General features: G+C 38.5%; 5 protein-coding genes across 5 annotated transcripts; 2 read left to right on the top strand and 3 right to left on the bottom strand.

The window, feature by feature from the left end:
• Positions 1–80: 80 nt before the first annotated feature.
• LOC132793342 (mRNA-decapping enzyme 1B) lies at positions 81–1,542 on the top strand. Its single transcript, XM_060803200.1, has one exon. The coding sequence runs from the start codon at positions 171–173 to the stop codon at positions 1,320–1,322; it is 1,152 nt and encodes a 383-aa protein (XP_060659183.1). The 5' UTR covers positions 81–170; the 3' UTR covers positions 1,323–1,542.
• Positions 1,543–1,618: 76 nt separating this feature from the next.
• LOC132793346 (protein-L-histidine N-pros-methyltransferase) lies at positions 1,619–3,170 on the bottom strand. The gene is made up of 3 exons (XM_060803203.1): positions 2,783–3,170; positions 2,430–2,717; positions 1,619–2,366 (listed from the first exon to the last, which is right to left on the bottom strand). Exons 1-3 carry the CDS (start codon positions 2,873–2,875, stop codon positions 1,821–1,823), a joined length of 927 nt encoding a protein of 308 aa, XP_060659186.1. The 5' UTR covers positions 2,876–3,170; the 3' UTR covers positions 1,619–1,820.
• Positions 3,171–3,508: 338 nt separating this feature from the next.
• LOC132793339 (histone-lysine N-methyltransferase 2C) lies at positions 3,509–9,335 on the top strand. Its single transcript, XM_060803196.1, has 10 exons — positions 3,509–4,206; positions 4,271–4,393; positions 4,463–4,632; positions 4,699–4,889; positions 5,030–6,951; positions 7,013–7,077; positions 7,136–7,221; positions 7,286–7,551; positions 7,613–7,927; positions 7,985–9,335. The coding sequence occupies exons 1-10, from the start codon at positions 3,594–3,596 to the stop codon at positions 8,647–8,649; spliced, it is 4,416 nt and encodes a 1,471-aa protein (XP_060659179.1). The 5' UTR covers positions 3,509–3,593; the 3' UTR covers positions 8,650–9,335.
• LOC132793345 (uncharacterized) lies at positions 8,861–10,263 on the bottom strand. The gene is made up of 7 exons (XM_060803202.1): positions 10,125–10,263; positions 10,001–10,061; positions 9,800–9,948; positions 9,670–9,742; positions 9,431–9,606; positions 9,035–9,368; positions 8,861–8,963 (listed from the first exon to the last, which is right to left on the bottom strand). Exons 1-7 carry the CDS (start codon positions 10,261–10,263, stop codon positions 8,861–8,863), a joined length of 1,035 nt encoding a protein of 344 aa, XP_060659185.1.
• Positions 10,264–10,793: 530 nt separating this feature from the next.
• On the bottom strand, positions 10,794–12,935 carry LOC132793343 (nucleosome assembly protein 1-like 1-B). Its single transcript, XM_060803201.1, has 6 exons — positions 12,837–12,935; positions 12,189–12,298; positions 11,664–12,129; positions 11,451–11,591; positions 11,203–11,391; positions 10,794–11,131 (listed from the first exon to the last, which is right to left on the bottom strand). Exons 2-6 carry the CDS (start codon positions 12,272–12,274, stop codon positions 10,907–10,909), a joined length of 1,107 nt encoding a protein of 368 aa, XP_060659184.1. The 5' UTR covers positions 12,275–12,298; positions 12,837–12,935; the 3' UTR covers positions 10,794–10,906.
• Between the last annotated feature and the right edge of the window lie 1,053 nt (positions 12,936–13,988).

The following is a 13,988-nucleotide window of genomic DNA, read 5'->3' as shown; positions in this document are numbered from 1 at the left end:
AAGTATCGCCACATCATCCATCACTGTAGTATCAATCAGTATTTGTGAAAGGTACTTACTTTAAAATACTTGTTACAAATTTCCTGCATTGCGCATCTCTAACATTTGTAAGAGGCTTGTTGAATCTTTGAACAATTACAAAAATTATTTGAAAAAACTGACGAAATACGATGGCGGACGAAAGCATAACGCGAATGAATTTATCGGCAATAAAGAAAATAGATCCATACGCAAAAGAAATTGTCGATTCCTCGTCACATGTGGCTTTTTACACCTTTAATTCGGATCAAAATGAATGGGAAAAAACGGATGTGGAAGGAGCGTTTTTTATTTATCACCGAAATGCCGAGCCATTTCACAGTATATTTATCAATAATCGCCTAAATACAACATCATTCGTGGAACCCATAACTGGCAGCTTGGAACTGCAGTCGCAGCCGCCATTTCTATTATATCGCAACGAGCGCTCACGTATTCGCGGCTTTTGGTTTTACAATAGTGAGGAGTGCGATCGAATCAGTAATTTGGTGAATGGCTTGCTCTTAAATAAAGAGACAAATGGGGGACAACAGCCGCTGGCCATGCTAAACTATCCCAAACCAGAAAACTCGAGCATATTTAACATGCTGAGCCAGGCGCAAAAAGAATACAATGCACAGATGAATAGTCCACTGCAGCCGCCGCAGCCATCAGGAACAGCAATAAGTCAAACTGATGCCATGACTTCCGGCAACGTGATGAAGTTCTTTCAATCCGCTAAGCAGGCCACAGCCGAGGCACTGCTAAATCGTCCGCAGCCTCTGTCGGTCGATCAGTTGGAGAAACAGCAACGATCTGTCACGCCAGTCGAGACGCCAAGCCAATCATTCGCGCAAGACGGCGGCGAGTTTGTGGGTGCCGCAGAAAGTCCACTATCTCCATTTCTAAAAGCAGCGTCTGGATCGGCAATACCGAGGAATGCAGCTGGCAAGCCGCTATCCTTGCTAAGTAATCTGAGTTATAAGAAGAACGTGAATGAATCACCAGCGTCGGCCTTAATTGCAACTGACGATGCCGAGCAGTGTCTGCGAAGATTACTCGTTGGCGATAAGCCAGATGCGAAGCCAGCGCTGATGCCGCCAACCATGTTTGATGTGCCTCCTGCGAAGGTGGTGGAAACAGAGCAGCTGGCACCACTTTCACAACCGCTGAACAGTGCACAATTCGTGCAGGCCTTTACTTACCTTATTCAGAATGACAAGGAGTTTGTCACCAAATTGCATAATGCCTACGTTAATGGCTGTTCCAATTCTTTGATTGACTCAAATACCACATATCAATAAATAATACAAAATCCTATTTTTTTGTCGAAAATAGCAAAATATGTGTTTCTATTTACTATCTGACAATGAGGAATCCCGACCAAAATACCAAACAAAATTATAATTGTAAAGTTTCATTTCTATTATATTTTATTAGTTGTCACTTGTGATTTTATTTGTATCACAATTTATAACATAAATGGCTCCCATTGTTTGTCGTTTGATTGGGCTTTGGTTAACGGAATGTGCGTAGTTTCAAATAAATTCAGTCTCTGTTTTAAAGCAATTACGCAAAACATACCTAAACATAGCACTCTTATTAAAAAAAGCAAAGATTAAGTGAGCGCAATGTTATAATTTTGATCAAATTTTCGATAATAATAGATAACAAATTAAATGATTTTCAATCAGGCATTCAGATTATATAGAAAACTGACAAATATACGATATTGGCTCAGCCTAGCTGCAGGAATTACAAATTATACAAATATACATTCTATAAATAAACAAAAAGAAAACTTAAATTGTTTTCTTTGAAAGTACGACAATTATATCAATTAACCAATAGAATGATTGCCGAAGATCTCCTTCGCATAAATACGGTGCTTTTGTCCAGGATTCGACGCGAAAACCACAGTTCTCCAGCAACATCAAGAATTGTGTTGCTTCCTCCTCGAAGGTTGGCTCATGATCCAGGTGGGAATTATCTAAGAGAGGCCGCAAAGGCAAGTGCGATGTGTTTGTCTCCACATAGTGCATGTAGGGCAGCACCAAGGCAACGACAGCTCGTCCATCGGGTGCTAAAGCTGCATGTATGTCTTCCAGGAGCATGAATGGGTCATAGCAACGATCAAGTACATTGAGACATAGGATTAACTCCAGGTTACGAAGTTGCCGAATCTCATCAACTACATTGAAATTGAGCTTCTTCAGGCGTTCTCGCATTGTCCAGCTCGCCTCGGTTGCGAATACTTGCAGCACGGCGTTTCCACTTAATTCGGAAACGCTGCTTGCGACACGTAAGGAAACTTCACCGTCACCGGCGCCAATGTCAAGCAAAGTAATCTGAAACATTAGCACAACGCGGTATTATAACTTTTATGACGCAGATAATTTATTATTTTTTACCGATTCTGTAGAGGATCTTGTGCGAAAGCCTCCAGCCTCCAGCAGCTTGTAGAATTGTTCCTCTGACAATATGAACATGGAACCTCTTTTTAACAGGCCATTAATATCTGTTTGCGTCATAAAAAACTGCAAGACTGATCGGGCCAACGCGTGCCAAAGATGCATCCATATGTTGGAAGATAGCATTTTTGCACGCTCTAGCCATCTTAATGTGGTTGGATCCGGTCGGTTAAGCGCCAGAAACTTGGATTGGAACCTTTGAGGTAAGTCGCCATTTAATGTATACCACTGCAGGAAATACAGTTTAGCATATTTACAATAATCTATGTATGTGTTATCTTTAGCTTGCATACCTGTTGGGTGTCTATATTCTCCAGAAAATTATCATTATGAAATTTAGCGTGTATTACACGTGCCAAAGTGCCGCGGGGTCGGTAAGCTTCCATCTTAAGTTATCAATGCTGCTGTCAAACTACATTTGCATTGCATACAAGCATATAAACTACATGAGATTTGCAATTCTCCAATAAAAAAACCTGTAAATGCCTAAAATTTGTTATCGTAAACAAAACGTGCACATACACACATAAAAGAGTGTGGAGAAAGATGTTTTTGACAACATGAATGTTTTATGCAACCAAATAATATTACAATATTTAATTTAGAAAATTTTACTGTAAACAAAATGTATAGGGATTCCGACTTTTGTTTGTTTCTTAAAAGAAGAGCTTTATTAAATCTGTTTTATTTGCCGGGATGTGACCATAAACAAAATTTATAAATATACGTTGAGTATACCAAAATTCAGAAGCCTTGAGAATTGATAAATTCAAAAAGTCTCACCATTTTAAACAGATTGTTTATTCTGTTATCAATATTTTATAATAGTTCTTTTAGTACAGCAAAAAGTAGTAAAAATTAATAATACATCTCAACAAATTTAAATCTGAGCATCGATAATTTTCTACCCCCAATAATTTCGATATATTTATTACAATATAGCTTCGACACGCAGTGCGACCATTTGTTTTAGCAGAAAATATTGTCATATTGGAAACAAATTTTTGGTATATTTTGAAAATCAACATGCGGTCACGCCAGTTGTATTGTACTGAAGTTGTGTGTGAGGTAGTTGTTTTTGTGTATGAAAATAAATAATATAAGATGAGCTCGCACATCTTAACAAACGTTGAGGAAAAACCCAATACGGCCAGTTTAGATGAGCTGCCCTATTTTCCCGAAAAATATCCCGGCAAAGTATGTTGCCTGTGCAATTTGGGAGAGAGAAGTGCGCTCGGCCAAGGGGTCATGTTTCAATTAAAAGTGCCTACGGATTTCAAAGAAAAGAATACACCATATCTTTCTAATGACACTGAAAAAGAACAGGATATGTTGCGGAAACTTAAGTGGCTTAAAACGAAAACAGTGTGTAACGGCGAAAGCCAATATGAGCTGGATAAAATCGGATACTCGGACATTGTAAATGCATCGCTATTTCTCGACGATGAGTTTGTTTACGTGCATCGCATGTGTATAATGTGGTCGATGCGTAAAATGCAAGTCTCGGATACCGAAATCTTTCAGTTTCTCAGTCAATTGTCGGAGTTCTTGGAGCAGAAATGCAGTTTTTGTGGACAGTATGGAGCATCGATTACATGCAAAATGAATTGCCGCCAAATCCATCATTGGCCTTGCGCCACAGCAGCCGGTTGTTTGCTCATCCTGGAGAGCTTCACTGTCTTCTGCACAGAGCATTTAAGCCAGGTTCCATTGATCTGTAAGTAGACATTTAATTTTCTGATATATTATAAATATATATCGAATGCTTCTGATTTTTCTAGGTAGTGACAATAACGTCGAGTGTTTAACGTGTTCTTCATTGGGTGATCTCTCGAAAATGGTCATGTGCTGTTCTTGTGGCGACCACTTTCATTCCACTTGCATTGGCCTGGTCAATCTACCTGGTATATAATCTAGTTATATCTTGTTTATTGTTATAAATTCTGATTCAGTATATTTACATCTTTCGACAGATACTCGAGCCGGCTGGAGCTGTGCACGTTGTACAAAATGCCAGATTTGTAGACAACAGGACTCGATTGACGTAAAGTATGTAAAGTGCGAGCAGTGCCAGAAAATGTACCACGCCTCCTGCTTACGTCCAGTGATTTCATCAATTCCCAAATATGGCTGGAAATGTAATGTGAGTGAATCAATGGAGTTGTTTATTCTATTATAAATTTTTTAATATACTCGTTTCTCGGTATAGCGTTGTCGCGTTTGCACTGACTGTGGTTCAAGGACGCCTGGTGGTGGAAGCTCGTCCCGCTGGCATAGTCACTACACAATTTGCGACTCTTGTTATCAACAAAGAAATAAAGGATTCTCTTGCCCGATCTGTCAGAAAGCCTACAGGGCTGCAGCCTACAAAGAAATGGTCAAATGCAGCTGGTGTCATAAGTAAGCGAGTCATTTACTAGCTTCCATTGTTCAGACTTTAGGGCCTGCATCCTTTGTAGTTGTAATTTAATTACTACAGAACTATCGATTTAATGATACATAAGGAAAAGAAATAACTAATTTACACGTATTCTTTGTAGATTTGTTCACAGCACCTGTGATGAGGAGGCTGATTTAACGGCCTACCATAAAAAGAAAGAGTTCAATCCCGACTATGACTATGTGTGCCCCAATTGCAAGACAAACTCAACCGTAGCCCAGCTTAAAACTGAGCCTGAACGTTCCATTGCCGAAGCTCAGGCAGCGGAGCATTTCAATGTCAAAGACGGTGATACAGATCCGTTGGATGGCAAGCCGTGTGGCGAAATTAGCAATGAAGATCCACTCAAGTTGCCAAGCACCAAGAAGAAGGTATGCTTAACTAATATGCGTGGCAAAGGTGGCAAGTTTGTGTTGCATCGCGTGGGTAGCATGTCGCAAATAGGCAAGAAACGCAGCAGTCGCGGCAAAGGGCGGCAGTTGGTGCTACAAAGCGGCTCCAGTGAACGGTATATTAGCCGCAACTTGGACACGGACTTCTCAAGTGATAAGAAGATGCTGCTTTGCTCGGCTCGCGATAAATATTCTCTCACGCAGGACATTTGCGTAATGTGCGGCTCAGTAGGCAGTGAATCTGATGCAGTACTCATAACGTGTGCTCAATGCAGTCAATGCTATCATCCTTATTGTGCGAGTGTCAAACCGTCGCGAGGCATACTTCAGAAGGGCTGGCGCTGCTTGGATTGTACGGTATGCGAAGGATGCGGGAAGAAGAACGACGAGGCGCGTTTACTGCTGTGCGATGAATGCGACATCTCTTATCACATTTACTGCGTGAATCCGCCGCTCGATGCGGTGCCTCACGGCAATTGGAAGTGTTCGTTTTGCACGCTCTGCCAAAAGTGTGGACGCAATCCGACTGAGAAAGTTGATCACAATGATGCACAACAGCAGTCACCTGAGTGTGCGCCTTGTGCCAGTCAAAACAATTGCACTGTTTGCACAAAAGCTTATGTCGACGGTGAGACGATAATTCAGTGTGAACAGTGCTCGCACTGGTCGCATTACCTTTGTGATAGCATTAACACGCAACACAAAATCGAGCATTACGAGAACAACATTTACAAGTGCTTCAAGTGCCGTGCCAGCGTCACACAGCCCCAACCAATAGCTGCCAGTGACAACTCGTTGAACGCATCAAAACTTGTGCCCGATGTTAGTCAAGAAAGCAAGACTGTTATTTCAACGGATCGTAACATATTATTGGCAAACGACTTGCTCGAGAGCACAGAGGCAATTCATTGGATTGACGGCGTCTGCTTGAGTGAAAATGGCTTAAACATGATTAAATCCCTTTCGACTGAAATTAAGCGCAAGCGAAAAATGCGACAACCGATTGGACACAAGGACGGACAAATGGATGCTGGAGGCTCTGATGAGGTGCCAAGCGATAAGTACAAGGATGGAATGATTTGGGACAGAGCGGAGTCAGCATTACCCGAGGGCTTCTCCATTTCTACCAATGATGACGGCGTGCACGTGTTACGCAAAAAACGCCAACGCAATTTGCAAAAATTGGGCATCGGTGGTTTTTCAGTACGAAATCGGGCGTTCAAAAAAGATAACGAGGATACAATTGATCCATTAAATGCAATGCTAGTTGCAGACAAAAAAAAGAAAATCATTCGCAAAAAACAAAAGAACAAACTAATCGAAGCATATCCGCCTTATCTGCAAGAAGCCTTTTTTGGTAAACCGTTGTTGGAATCGGGCGATGCTGTCGTCTACGATTCAGATACATCCGATGAAATCGATACAACAATGAAAATATTTTTCACTAATGTCAACAATAAGAAATCGGAGGAAGAAACCAATGTATCAAACAAAAGTCCTGTTAAATCCCTCAGGCGACCGAAGCCAGAAAAACCATTGTCATTGCCTGAGAATAAAAACATTTTTGGTGATCAATTTACAATGCCAACGCATTCGAACGATGATCTTGTATCGGAGGCTGCGCTGTTCGGTATGCCATTTTTAATTAGTACTTATTCTGTATCGCTACTTACATGACATACTTTGTTTAGATACGTCTATGACGGATATTTCGAGAAACGGAACTACGAATAACATTCATACATTGGACCCCTTGGTACATATACATATTAAAATTTCAAATCTTGGTTACTTATCCAATTTTGCCATTGCAGACCGCTCAGGGAATTGCCGGCTTAGATGTAAACCATCACAATATGAATTTAATCGGAGCCACTGACAACATGAAACCCCAAATAAGGTAACCGTAAAATGTTATTGACCGTTGCATGTGAAATTAACATTACTTTTTCCAATAATTGCAGCGAACAGACTGTCTTTGTGGAGAACTATGCTGTGCCTTCACAGTTAACGCAAGATCAAAAGTTTCATAATAAGATGTTCTTGCCGGCAAGTGTAAATGCCAAAGCTGCACAACTTCATTATCAGCCAAAGGTCCAAGCCATGCCAACGCAGTTGTCAATGCAAAATGACAAAAGGGTTGTAGAGGAACCAAAGCCCAATGAACCGAGCACCGAGGGCATGAATGTGGGTACCCAAAAGACAGCAGAGAAGATGCGCAAGGATGAAGGTAAATATATCTGAATAAGCGCATTTAGCAAAAGGAACATTAAATGAATGTTTTTATGCAGATCTTGGCTTAATGGCGACCATCTCAGCAGTGTTGTATGCAAACACAGAACATGCGAATCTTAAAGAATTGTATCCAAATTGGAATGATCGCTGTAAGCAGATACTCAAGCGATGGCGCTCATTGTGCAATGAAAAGAAGGCGCCATTTCTGCAAAAGGCTAAGGATAATCGGTCCGCGTTGCGTCAGCGGCGGGAACAGTGCAAAATCAGTCAACCAGCAGTAGCCAAAACTGAGAAACCAGATGATAATCGTGCTTGGAAAAGTCAAACCTGTAAACCGAAAGAAGAACAAACAAATATGTTTGGTAATTACAGTAAGTAAATGCTAAATTATTACTACCATTAGTTATAATTATATTTTACCTATATAGATGGCATATCGTATGATGCACCGTGCTTTATGGGATCAACTTTACACACTCCAAATTCGCATCCAACTACCCCAATACTTAATGAGAACCTGGTAGTAAAATCAACAATTCAAAGGAATCCCATGCAACCTACTGCGTCGCCTTCACTAAAAATATCGTCAGTTGAACAGCGAATGGAGTTAAATCCGACATCCTACGGAACAGAACCAGTTGGTGATAAAAAGCTTAGGAATCTACTACAAAAAACGAATTCTGAGGCCATGTTAATGACGTCCAATTCGGAATACTTTATGCAAAGTGATGTGCTGCGACTTGGACTCTTACAAAATGCTCCAATCACGCAAAACAATCCCATGTTGAGTATGAGTGGCAAGCCCCAACATTCAGAGATTCGAAGTCTTGAACAGGATGGCAAGAATCCACTTGATAGTATCAAGATGTCTGAATCACAAGAGGGCATTTCATCATCTACTGTTGAGCTAGAGAATGTTGGCTTTGGTGATATATTGGGTGGCTTTGGGGAGGGAGACGATGATGATCTACTGAAATCATTAACTTCGGAAATAGGCGAGGATTTCAACATACTGGAGTATGCGGATCCAGAACTAGACGTCAATGTGCTCAACACATTGGATTTTGAAGATACTGAAAAGAACTCAACATAAAAGTTATTGAACTTCAAATTGAACAACAAATTTGTTTCTATTAATGTTGACAGTGCATATTTTTAAGCATTTGAATGCAATATTGTATTTTTATATTGTTTATACATATATGTATATATGTGACGCATAGAAAAAATCATAATTTTGACATAATAAATTCAAGGAAATTCTTTTTAAGAGTATACGTAAATAAATTGTACTTTAATATTCTTTATTCTCTTTGAAAATCCATATAAAGCAATTGAAGCTCTTTTTTAGATAAATTGTAGGGGTAGTGTAAGCTCGTGGGTACATAGATTTTGCCCATTACTTGCCTAAAATGAATTAAATGGTCAATATGTACATTTATTTATAAGGAGTATCAGTGAAATTAGCTTATACGTACTTGTTGAAATGCTCATCGTATCCAACAGTATAATCGTCTGGAATTTTGGCTGCCGCTGTAAAGGATATGCATTCGGGTGGCGGCGATTTCAGAGCATAGAATGGATAGTCAAAGCTATTAATGTAGATATCGACGCACAGACCATGACTGCCCAGATGCAACTGACTGGCCACAGAAGGCTGACTGAGACCACAACTGCCCAGCATAATATTTCTGTGGCAAGAGTGTATTAAAGTACCCTTATCGCGACTTGAGTGAAAACATTGCACATTCTTGCCAGCTTTCGAATGATCCACAGCAATGGGATCAAAACCTGGTCCGGCCATATCACAAGCTGTAATTATCAGAAGTTACTAATAAACGAATCTATAATTATCACATATTATTCATTATTACTGTCTATATTTTGTAAAGTGAAATGAGGCTGCAAGGATCTGCCAACTGCAGACGCCAGCTGTCCACCAAAACTGAAGCCAAACAAATATGCGCGGTTGGGATCGAAGCCATGTTGTATTAGGCCTATAATAATTCCGACAATTGCCTCAGTAATGTGCTCAAAATTTGAGTACAACCTGCACCGTAAATAATTTGATTGATCTAAATTTAATTGCAATGCATTTCATTAGGTGGCTTACCTCATGTAGGACGAACTGGCAACGGTGCTGTAATCAATGCATATCACACATCCTTTGCGATAAAAACTTAAGCCTAGGAAAAGGTATTATTGTTGTAACCGATGACTTGTGTAATTTTAAAATAACGTACGATCTATCAATGAAAGCGCCCACTCATCGGAACAACTTTGGATCCAGCCATGTAGTACAATCGAAATCTTATCTGATGGTAGACATCCTGATGTTTTCAGTATATTTTCATTCAGATCAACGGATGTTTCCAAAGTCTTCGTATTGTTTCTATAAAAAACAGTGCAATCAGCTTAAATCAACTACCAATTTTTGCACCAACTTGAAAAATTGCACTGTCATCGTTTTGCGAACATCTGATTTAAATGCTCTGGCCAAGATATCTTCAGAAAAAATGAAATAATTAATTTTCAACATGTATGTATTATGATTAAAACTCTGAATACCAGTTGATTCATAGCGTGTTCCGTGTTTCAGGAATATTTGTTTTTGGTCCAATTTAGAATCAGCGTAATGGATTGAAAGTATGAAAATTGTTATGAGCGTACTATTGCAAATAAAAATCCCTAGTTTGGAGTATATCATTATAGACTACTTAAAATAATTAGAAAATATTAACACAAACTTTATGCACAAGCAGTGTAATAATATACAATACAAACGACACAAAAAACAGTATGAGAAATAACGCAAGTAAATTAAATTTTGAAAGCCGGCATGTACATATTATTTATGTAGATACGTACATAGATCTACAACAAAGCCATTAAAATCTATATATGTACATTTAATTTGAAGGAAGTCATCAAATTTAATGTATTCCTATTGCAATGGACATTTGAAATATCGATAATTCTTATGGCTTATCGAAATATCATTTACATTTTGGTAAAAGCAAATCGAATTTATCGACCGAAGCTATAAAAAATTGATGCCGGCTGAAGCAGTTGTAGCCCGCCAAAAAGTTTGCTGATGAGTCATAATTGATCTCACTATTCCTGCTGAAGTTCGAGTTCCCTAAAAATGTTGCATTAATTTATCCACTTAGGCAATTGTGACAATATCTCGAAGTATATGTAGTTATTTACTTTCCCTTAAATAAGTTTACGTCCAAGTTGATTTTCAATCTTTGAAATTTGTATTCACCAAAATATATTTTAAATATGCGTGTGTGTTGTGTGTATACTTATATACAAAGTTACTGAAACATCAAATATTATATATTTCCCTACTGATTAGGGCAGTCGTTTGGCGACTGTTTTTTGCTGCCACCAGAAGGTTTGCTGTGCCCACCCTCGGGTTCATCGTCGTCGTATTCATCATCTTCATTCTCGTATTCCTCTTCATCGTCGTCATCTTCATCATCGACGATGTCACCGGTGAAATAAAGCACAGCTTTTGGAATAATTCGAGCCCGCAAAAAGTGGCCGATTTCAAAATCGGTAGCTAGTATCTAAAGAATGTAAAGGAAATAATATACATAAGAGAACTTCATTGAAATGAATACGAAAATAAAGAACTTACCTGCTGAGAGTCATCATCGATATCTTCCTTGTCGGTTGGAACTTCTGGTGGATTGAAGAAATTGAAGAAGGAATCTGTAGGAACCTGTTTGACAATTGTGCGCACGGCGCCACGTTCCTTATGCTTCTGTTTCTTCCTGATGGTTTTAACTGTCAAATTCATTTTTTTCTCCCAGTTTATGACACATCCCTAAAGCGTAACGATGAGATATAATTATTTCCTAAATATTTTAAGTGTTACCACATTACCTTGCATTTATAAATTTCTGGACCTTCAAAGGCAAATGGATCGTCCTCATCAACAGTGGATTTTAGGAAGTATTGCTTTGTCAGCACAGTGTTCGAGAAGAATTCATTTTTCTCGAAATGAAACTCCAAAATGTAAGAATGCTGCAATATTAACATGGTTACAAAATAAAGAATATTCGTTTTGTCCGACGAAAGGGGAAGATGGATACTCACTTCATCATCATACTTAATTACAATGTCCGTGAGCTTGCGAATTGCCGGCTCGTCGTGAGACTGAACCATTTCGGACAACATTGCTGTGTTTCTGAAAACTGTCAGCCAAAAATCTGGGATACCCTTGGCATCCTGAGGCATTGCCTTAATTGCTTTCAACGACTCGTTGAAGGCATCGCCAACAACTTCATCGGGCAGACTCTCGGGTTCCTTCCATTTTGGCTTCTCTTCAGCTGGATCGACGGCGCCGGAAACAATTTCCTTGCGCTTTTCAAACATGGGTTGATACTTTAATTGGAATTGCCTCTCCAGCTTGTAGACCTCCTCAAAGAAAGCTGCCTCCAACTTCAAATGATCCATTTGCAAATTTTTCAAAACGGTGATTCTCTTTTGAACGGCTGCTGGCAACGCTTTGACCATTTCTTGCAAATACTGTCGTCGTAGCACCGAATTCATGTAAGCCGGCCTATTGAATACACTTCAAATTAATTCGAAAGCTCAATAAAAAGACGCTATTCTATTTACATGGATTGGCAGTCGGAATTCGATTTGTCATCATCGACTTCGTTGCAAGACTCGACTTCGATGTTTCCCTCTGGAGGCGCTTCCATTGTTAATAATTTAAATGCAGGCTTCTGAAACACATGCAAATTACATATAAATCAATTAGAAACGCACAATAAAGTCCCACATAAGTAGCAATAGTTTTATTCTTTTGTCTGCTCTCACTCCCTTAATTAATTTGTACATCTATAAGTACATACATGCTCTACATGTAATGTTCGTTTCTATGTATATGTATGTACATACATTCTCATGCATACATGATAGTTAAATGCGCATATATGCAAATTTATGATTTTGACTCCATTTGCATATCTCTGAATTGGGTAAATTGGTAGAGCATTTTCTTTTACATACGAATATCTATACTTTGACTTTTATAAATGTATATTTCAAAGAATTGCAAAAACAACACAAAGGGCACATTCCTGTACACCACATTTTTGCAAACACGTGTTAGTTTCTGCAAAATGTGGTATCCCCTTCTAAGTGAGTGTATTATTACAAAAATTATAAAATAAAATTACGTTTTTTAAAATATGTCTAATTGTTGCGATTTTTAATTAAACGCATTGTTGAATGTAATATATATTCGACTTATGTACGTACCTCAGACCGAAAAAATGTTTGAATGAAAAGCACGCCGAAAACTTGCCGATTTAAAAGGTATGGTTTCACAGGGTGGCCTGTACATATTATACATTTTGAAATTGCTTCTATTCGCTTTCACAGGGTGTACCCTCTGACTAAAGTTAAAGGGAAAAAAGATAGCGCCGCAAAGTTCGTGAACTGCATTTTCAGCATAATAAAATTTTGTAAATCAAATAAATAAGAGGTTGGTTTGCCATGTTATTCCTTTCAAATATATTTTCATTTTTAACAAAATTCTTATTTTATTGAATATGTACTGATTGGACTGTCATCTATTTTTTTTTTAATTTAACCACGCCCGCTTAATTTTTTTTGGTAACTAACATGTTTCTTTACCTGTACCTACTAAATTTATTTCAATATAATCAGGCATGCTCCGGTATTCACTTTTCGTTTTCGTTTTGGGACCAAAACCGAGATTTTCGTTTAAAGTTGCTCCAGTTTTCACAAGTTTTTGGTCATCGTTTCACTATCGGAACGTTTCACTATCGGAACGTTTCATTCTTTACTGCTGAAACTGCTGACTTTTGTTTTGGTCAGAAGTAAACAACGCGAAAAAATCCCTTTCGTATGTCCAATTTCCTGCGTGAATAGAAGTCACAGAAGGATAATTTTATCCTGCATAGTTGATTTATGCTTCCCCTGAAAGAAATATATTTACCTTTTGTCTATTTTGCAATAATTTGAAACTTTCTTTAAAAAAAATCAGTTGAACGGCAATCAGCTGTTTCCCACAAAAAAGGGGATGCCACGTTTTTAAGCATGCATTTCAACACTTAAGTAATTACATTAAATAAATTAATTTTTAAAAAACATATTTTACCCAATTTTAACAAATTTAAGGCCATCCGTTTCATTATACAAGTATTTTTAACTTGCTTTTTCATTCCACCAAAAGTATCGCAGCTTAGGCGATAACTCATGGTGTCGGAATTATCGGTCGCTCACCAAAACAAAAATTGTTGTTGCCGACGGCAAAATTTTATTTCCAAATTTGAGGTGGGGTCAGAAATTAGTCGTTTTAAAAATAATTACAAGCCTAATTGATCTTCTGGCGGTCTTAAACGAACGTCTATAAACCAATGAGTTTACTATTTTTTTTCCTTTTGC

Source organism: Drosophila nasuta, chromosome 3 (genome assembly GCF_023558535.2).
Source record: "Drosophila nasuta strain 15112-1781.00 chromosome 3, ASM2355853v1, whole genome shotgun sequence".
In the NCBI taxonomy this organism is placed as follows: domain Eukaryota; kingdom Metazoa; phylum Arthropoda; class Insecta; order Diptera; family Drosophilidae; genus Drosophila; species Drosophila nasuta.
Note: the sequence above shows the minus strand (reverse complement) of the source record. Positions and strands in the feature narration are given on the sequence as shown.

What these genes read in the sequence shown, in the direction of transcription:
- LOC132793342 (XM_060803200.1), top strand. Translation starts at nt 171, where the DNA reads ATGGCGGACGAAAGCATAACGCGAATGAATTTATCGGCAATAAAGAAA.
- LOC132793346 (XM_060803203.1), bottom strand. Translation starts at nt 2,875, where the DNA reads ATGGAAGCTTACCGACCCCGCGGCACTTTGGCACGTGTAATACACGCT. An exon ending in AGAATATAGACACCCAACAG is followed by an intron (nt 2,718 to 2,782) that starts GTATGCAAGCTA and finishes TATTTCCTGCAG; the next exon opens with TGGTATACATTAAATGGCGA. An exon ending in CAAGATCCTCTACAGAATCG is followed by an intron (nt 2,367 to 2,429) that starts GTAAAAAATAAT and finishes CTAATGTTTCAG; the next exon opens with ATTACTTTGCTTGACATTGG.
- LOC132793339 (XM_060803196.1), top strand. Translation starts at nt 3,594, where the DNA reads ATGAGCTCGCACATCTTAACAAACGTTGAGGAAAAACCCAATACGGCC. An exon ending in AAATGCAGCTGGTGTCATAA is followed by an intron (nt 4,890 to 5,029) that starts GTAAGCGAGTCA and finishes TATTCTTTGTAG; the next exon opens with ATTTGTTCACAGCACCTGTG. An exon ending in TTCATACATTGGACCCCTTG is followed by an intron (nt 7,078 to 7,135) that starts GTACATATACAT and finishes TTGCCATTGCAG; the next exon opens with ACCGCTCAGGGAATTGCCGG.
- LOC132793345 (XM_060803202.1), bottom strand. Translation starts at nt 10,263, where the DNA reads ATGATATACTCCAAACTAGGGATTTTTATTTGCAATAGTACGCTCATA. An exon ending in AACACGCTATGAATCAACTG is followed by an intron (nt 10,062 to 10,124) that starts GTATTCAGAGTT and finishes TTTTTTCTGAAG; the next exon opens with ATATCTTGGCCAGAGCATTT. An exon ending in CACTTTACAAAATATAGACA is followed by an intron (nt 9,369 to 9,430) that starts GTAATAATGAAT and finishes TGATAATTACAG; the next exon opens with CTTGTGATATGGCCGGACCA.
- LOC132793343 (XM_060803201.1), bottom strand. Translation starts at nt 12,274, where the DNA reads ATGGAAGCGCCTCCAGAGGGAAACATCGAAGTCGAGTCTTGCAACGAA. An exon ending in TAATTAAGTATGATGATGAA is followed by an intron (nt 11,592 to 11,663) that starts GTGAGTATCCAT and finishes TTAATATTGCAG; the next exon opens with CATTCTTACATTTTGGAGTT. An exon ending in CAGAAATTTATAAATGCAAG is followed by an intron (nt 11,392 to 11,450) that starts GTAATGTGGTAA and finishes GTTACGCTTTAG; the next exon opens with GGATGTGTCATAAACTGGGA.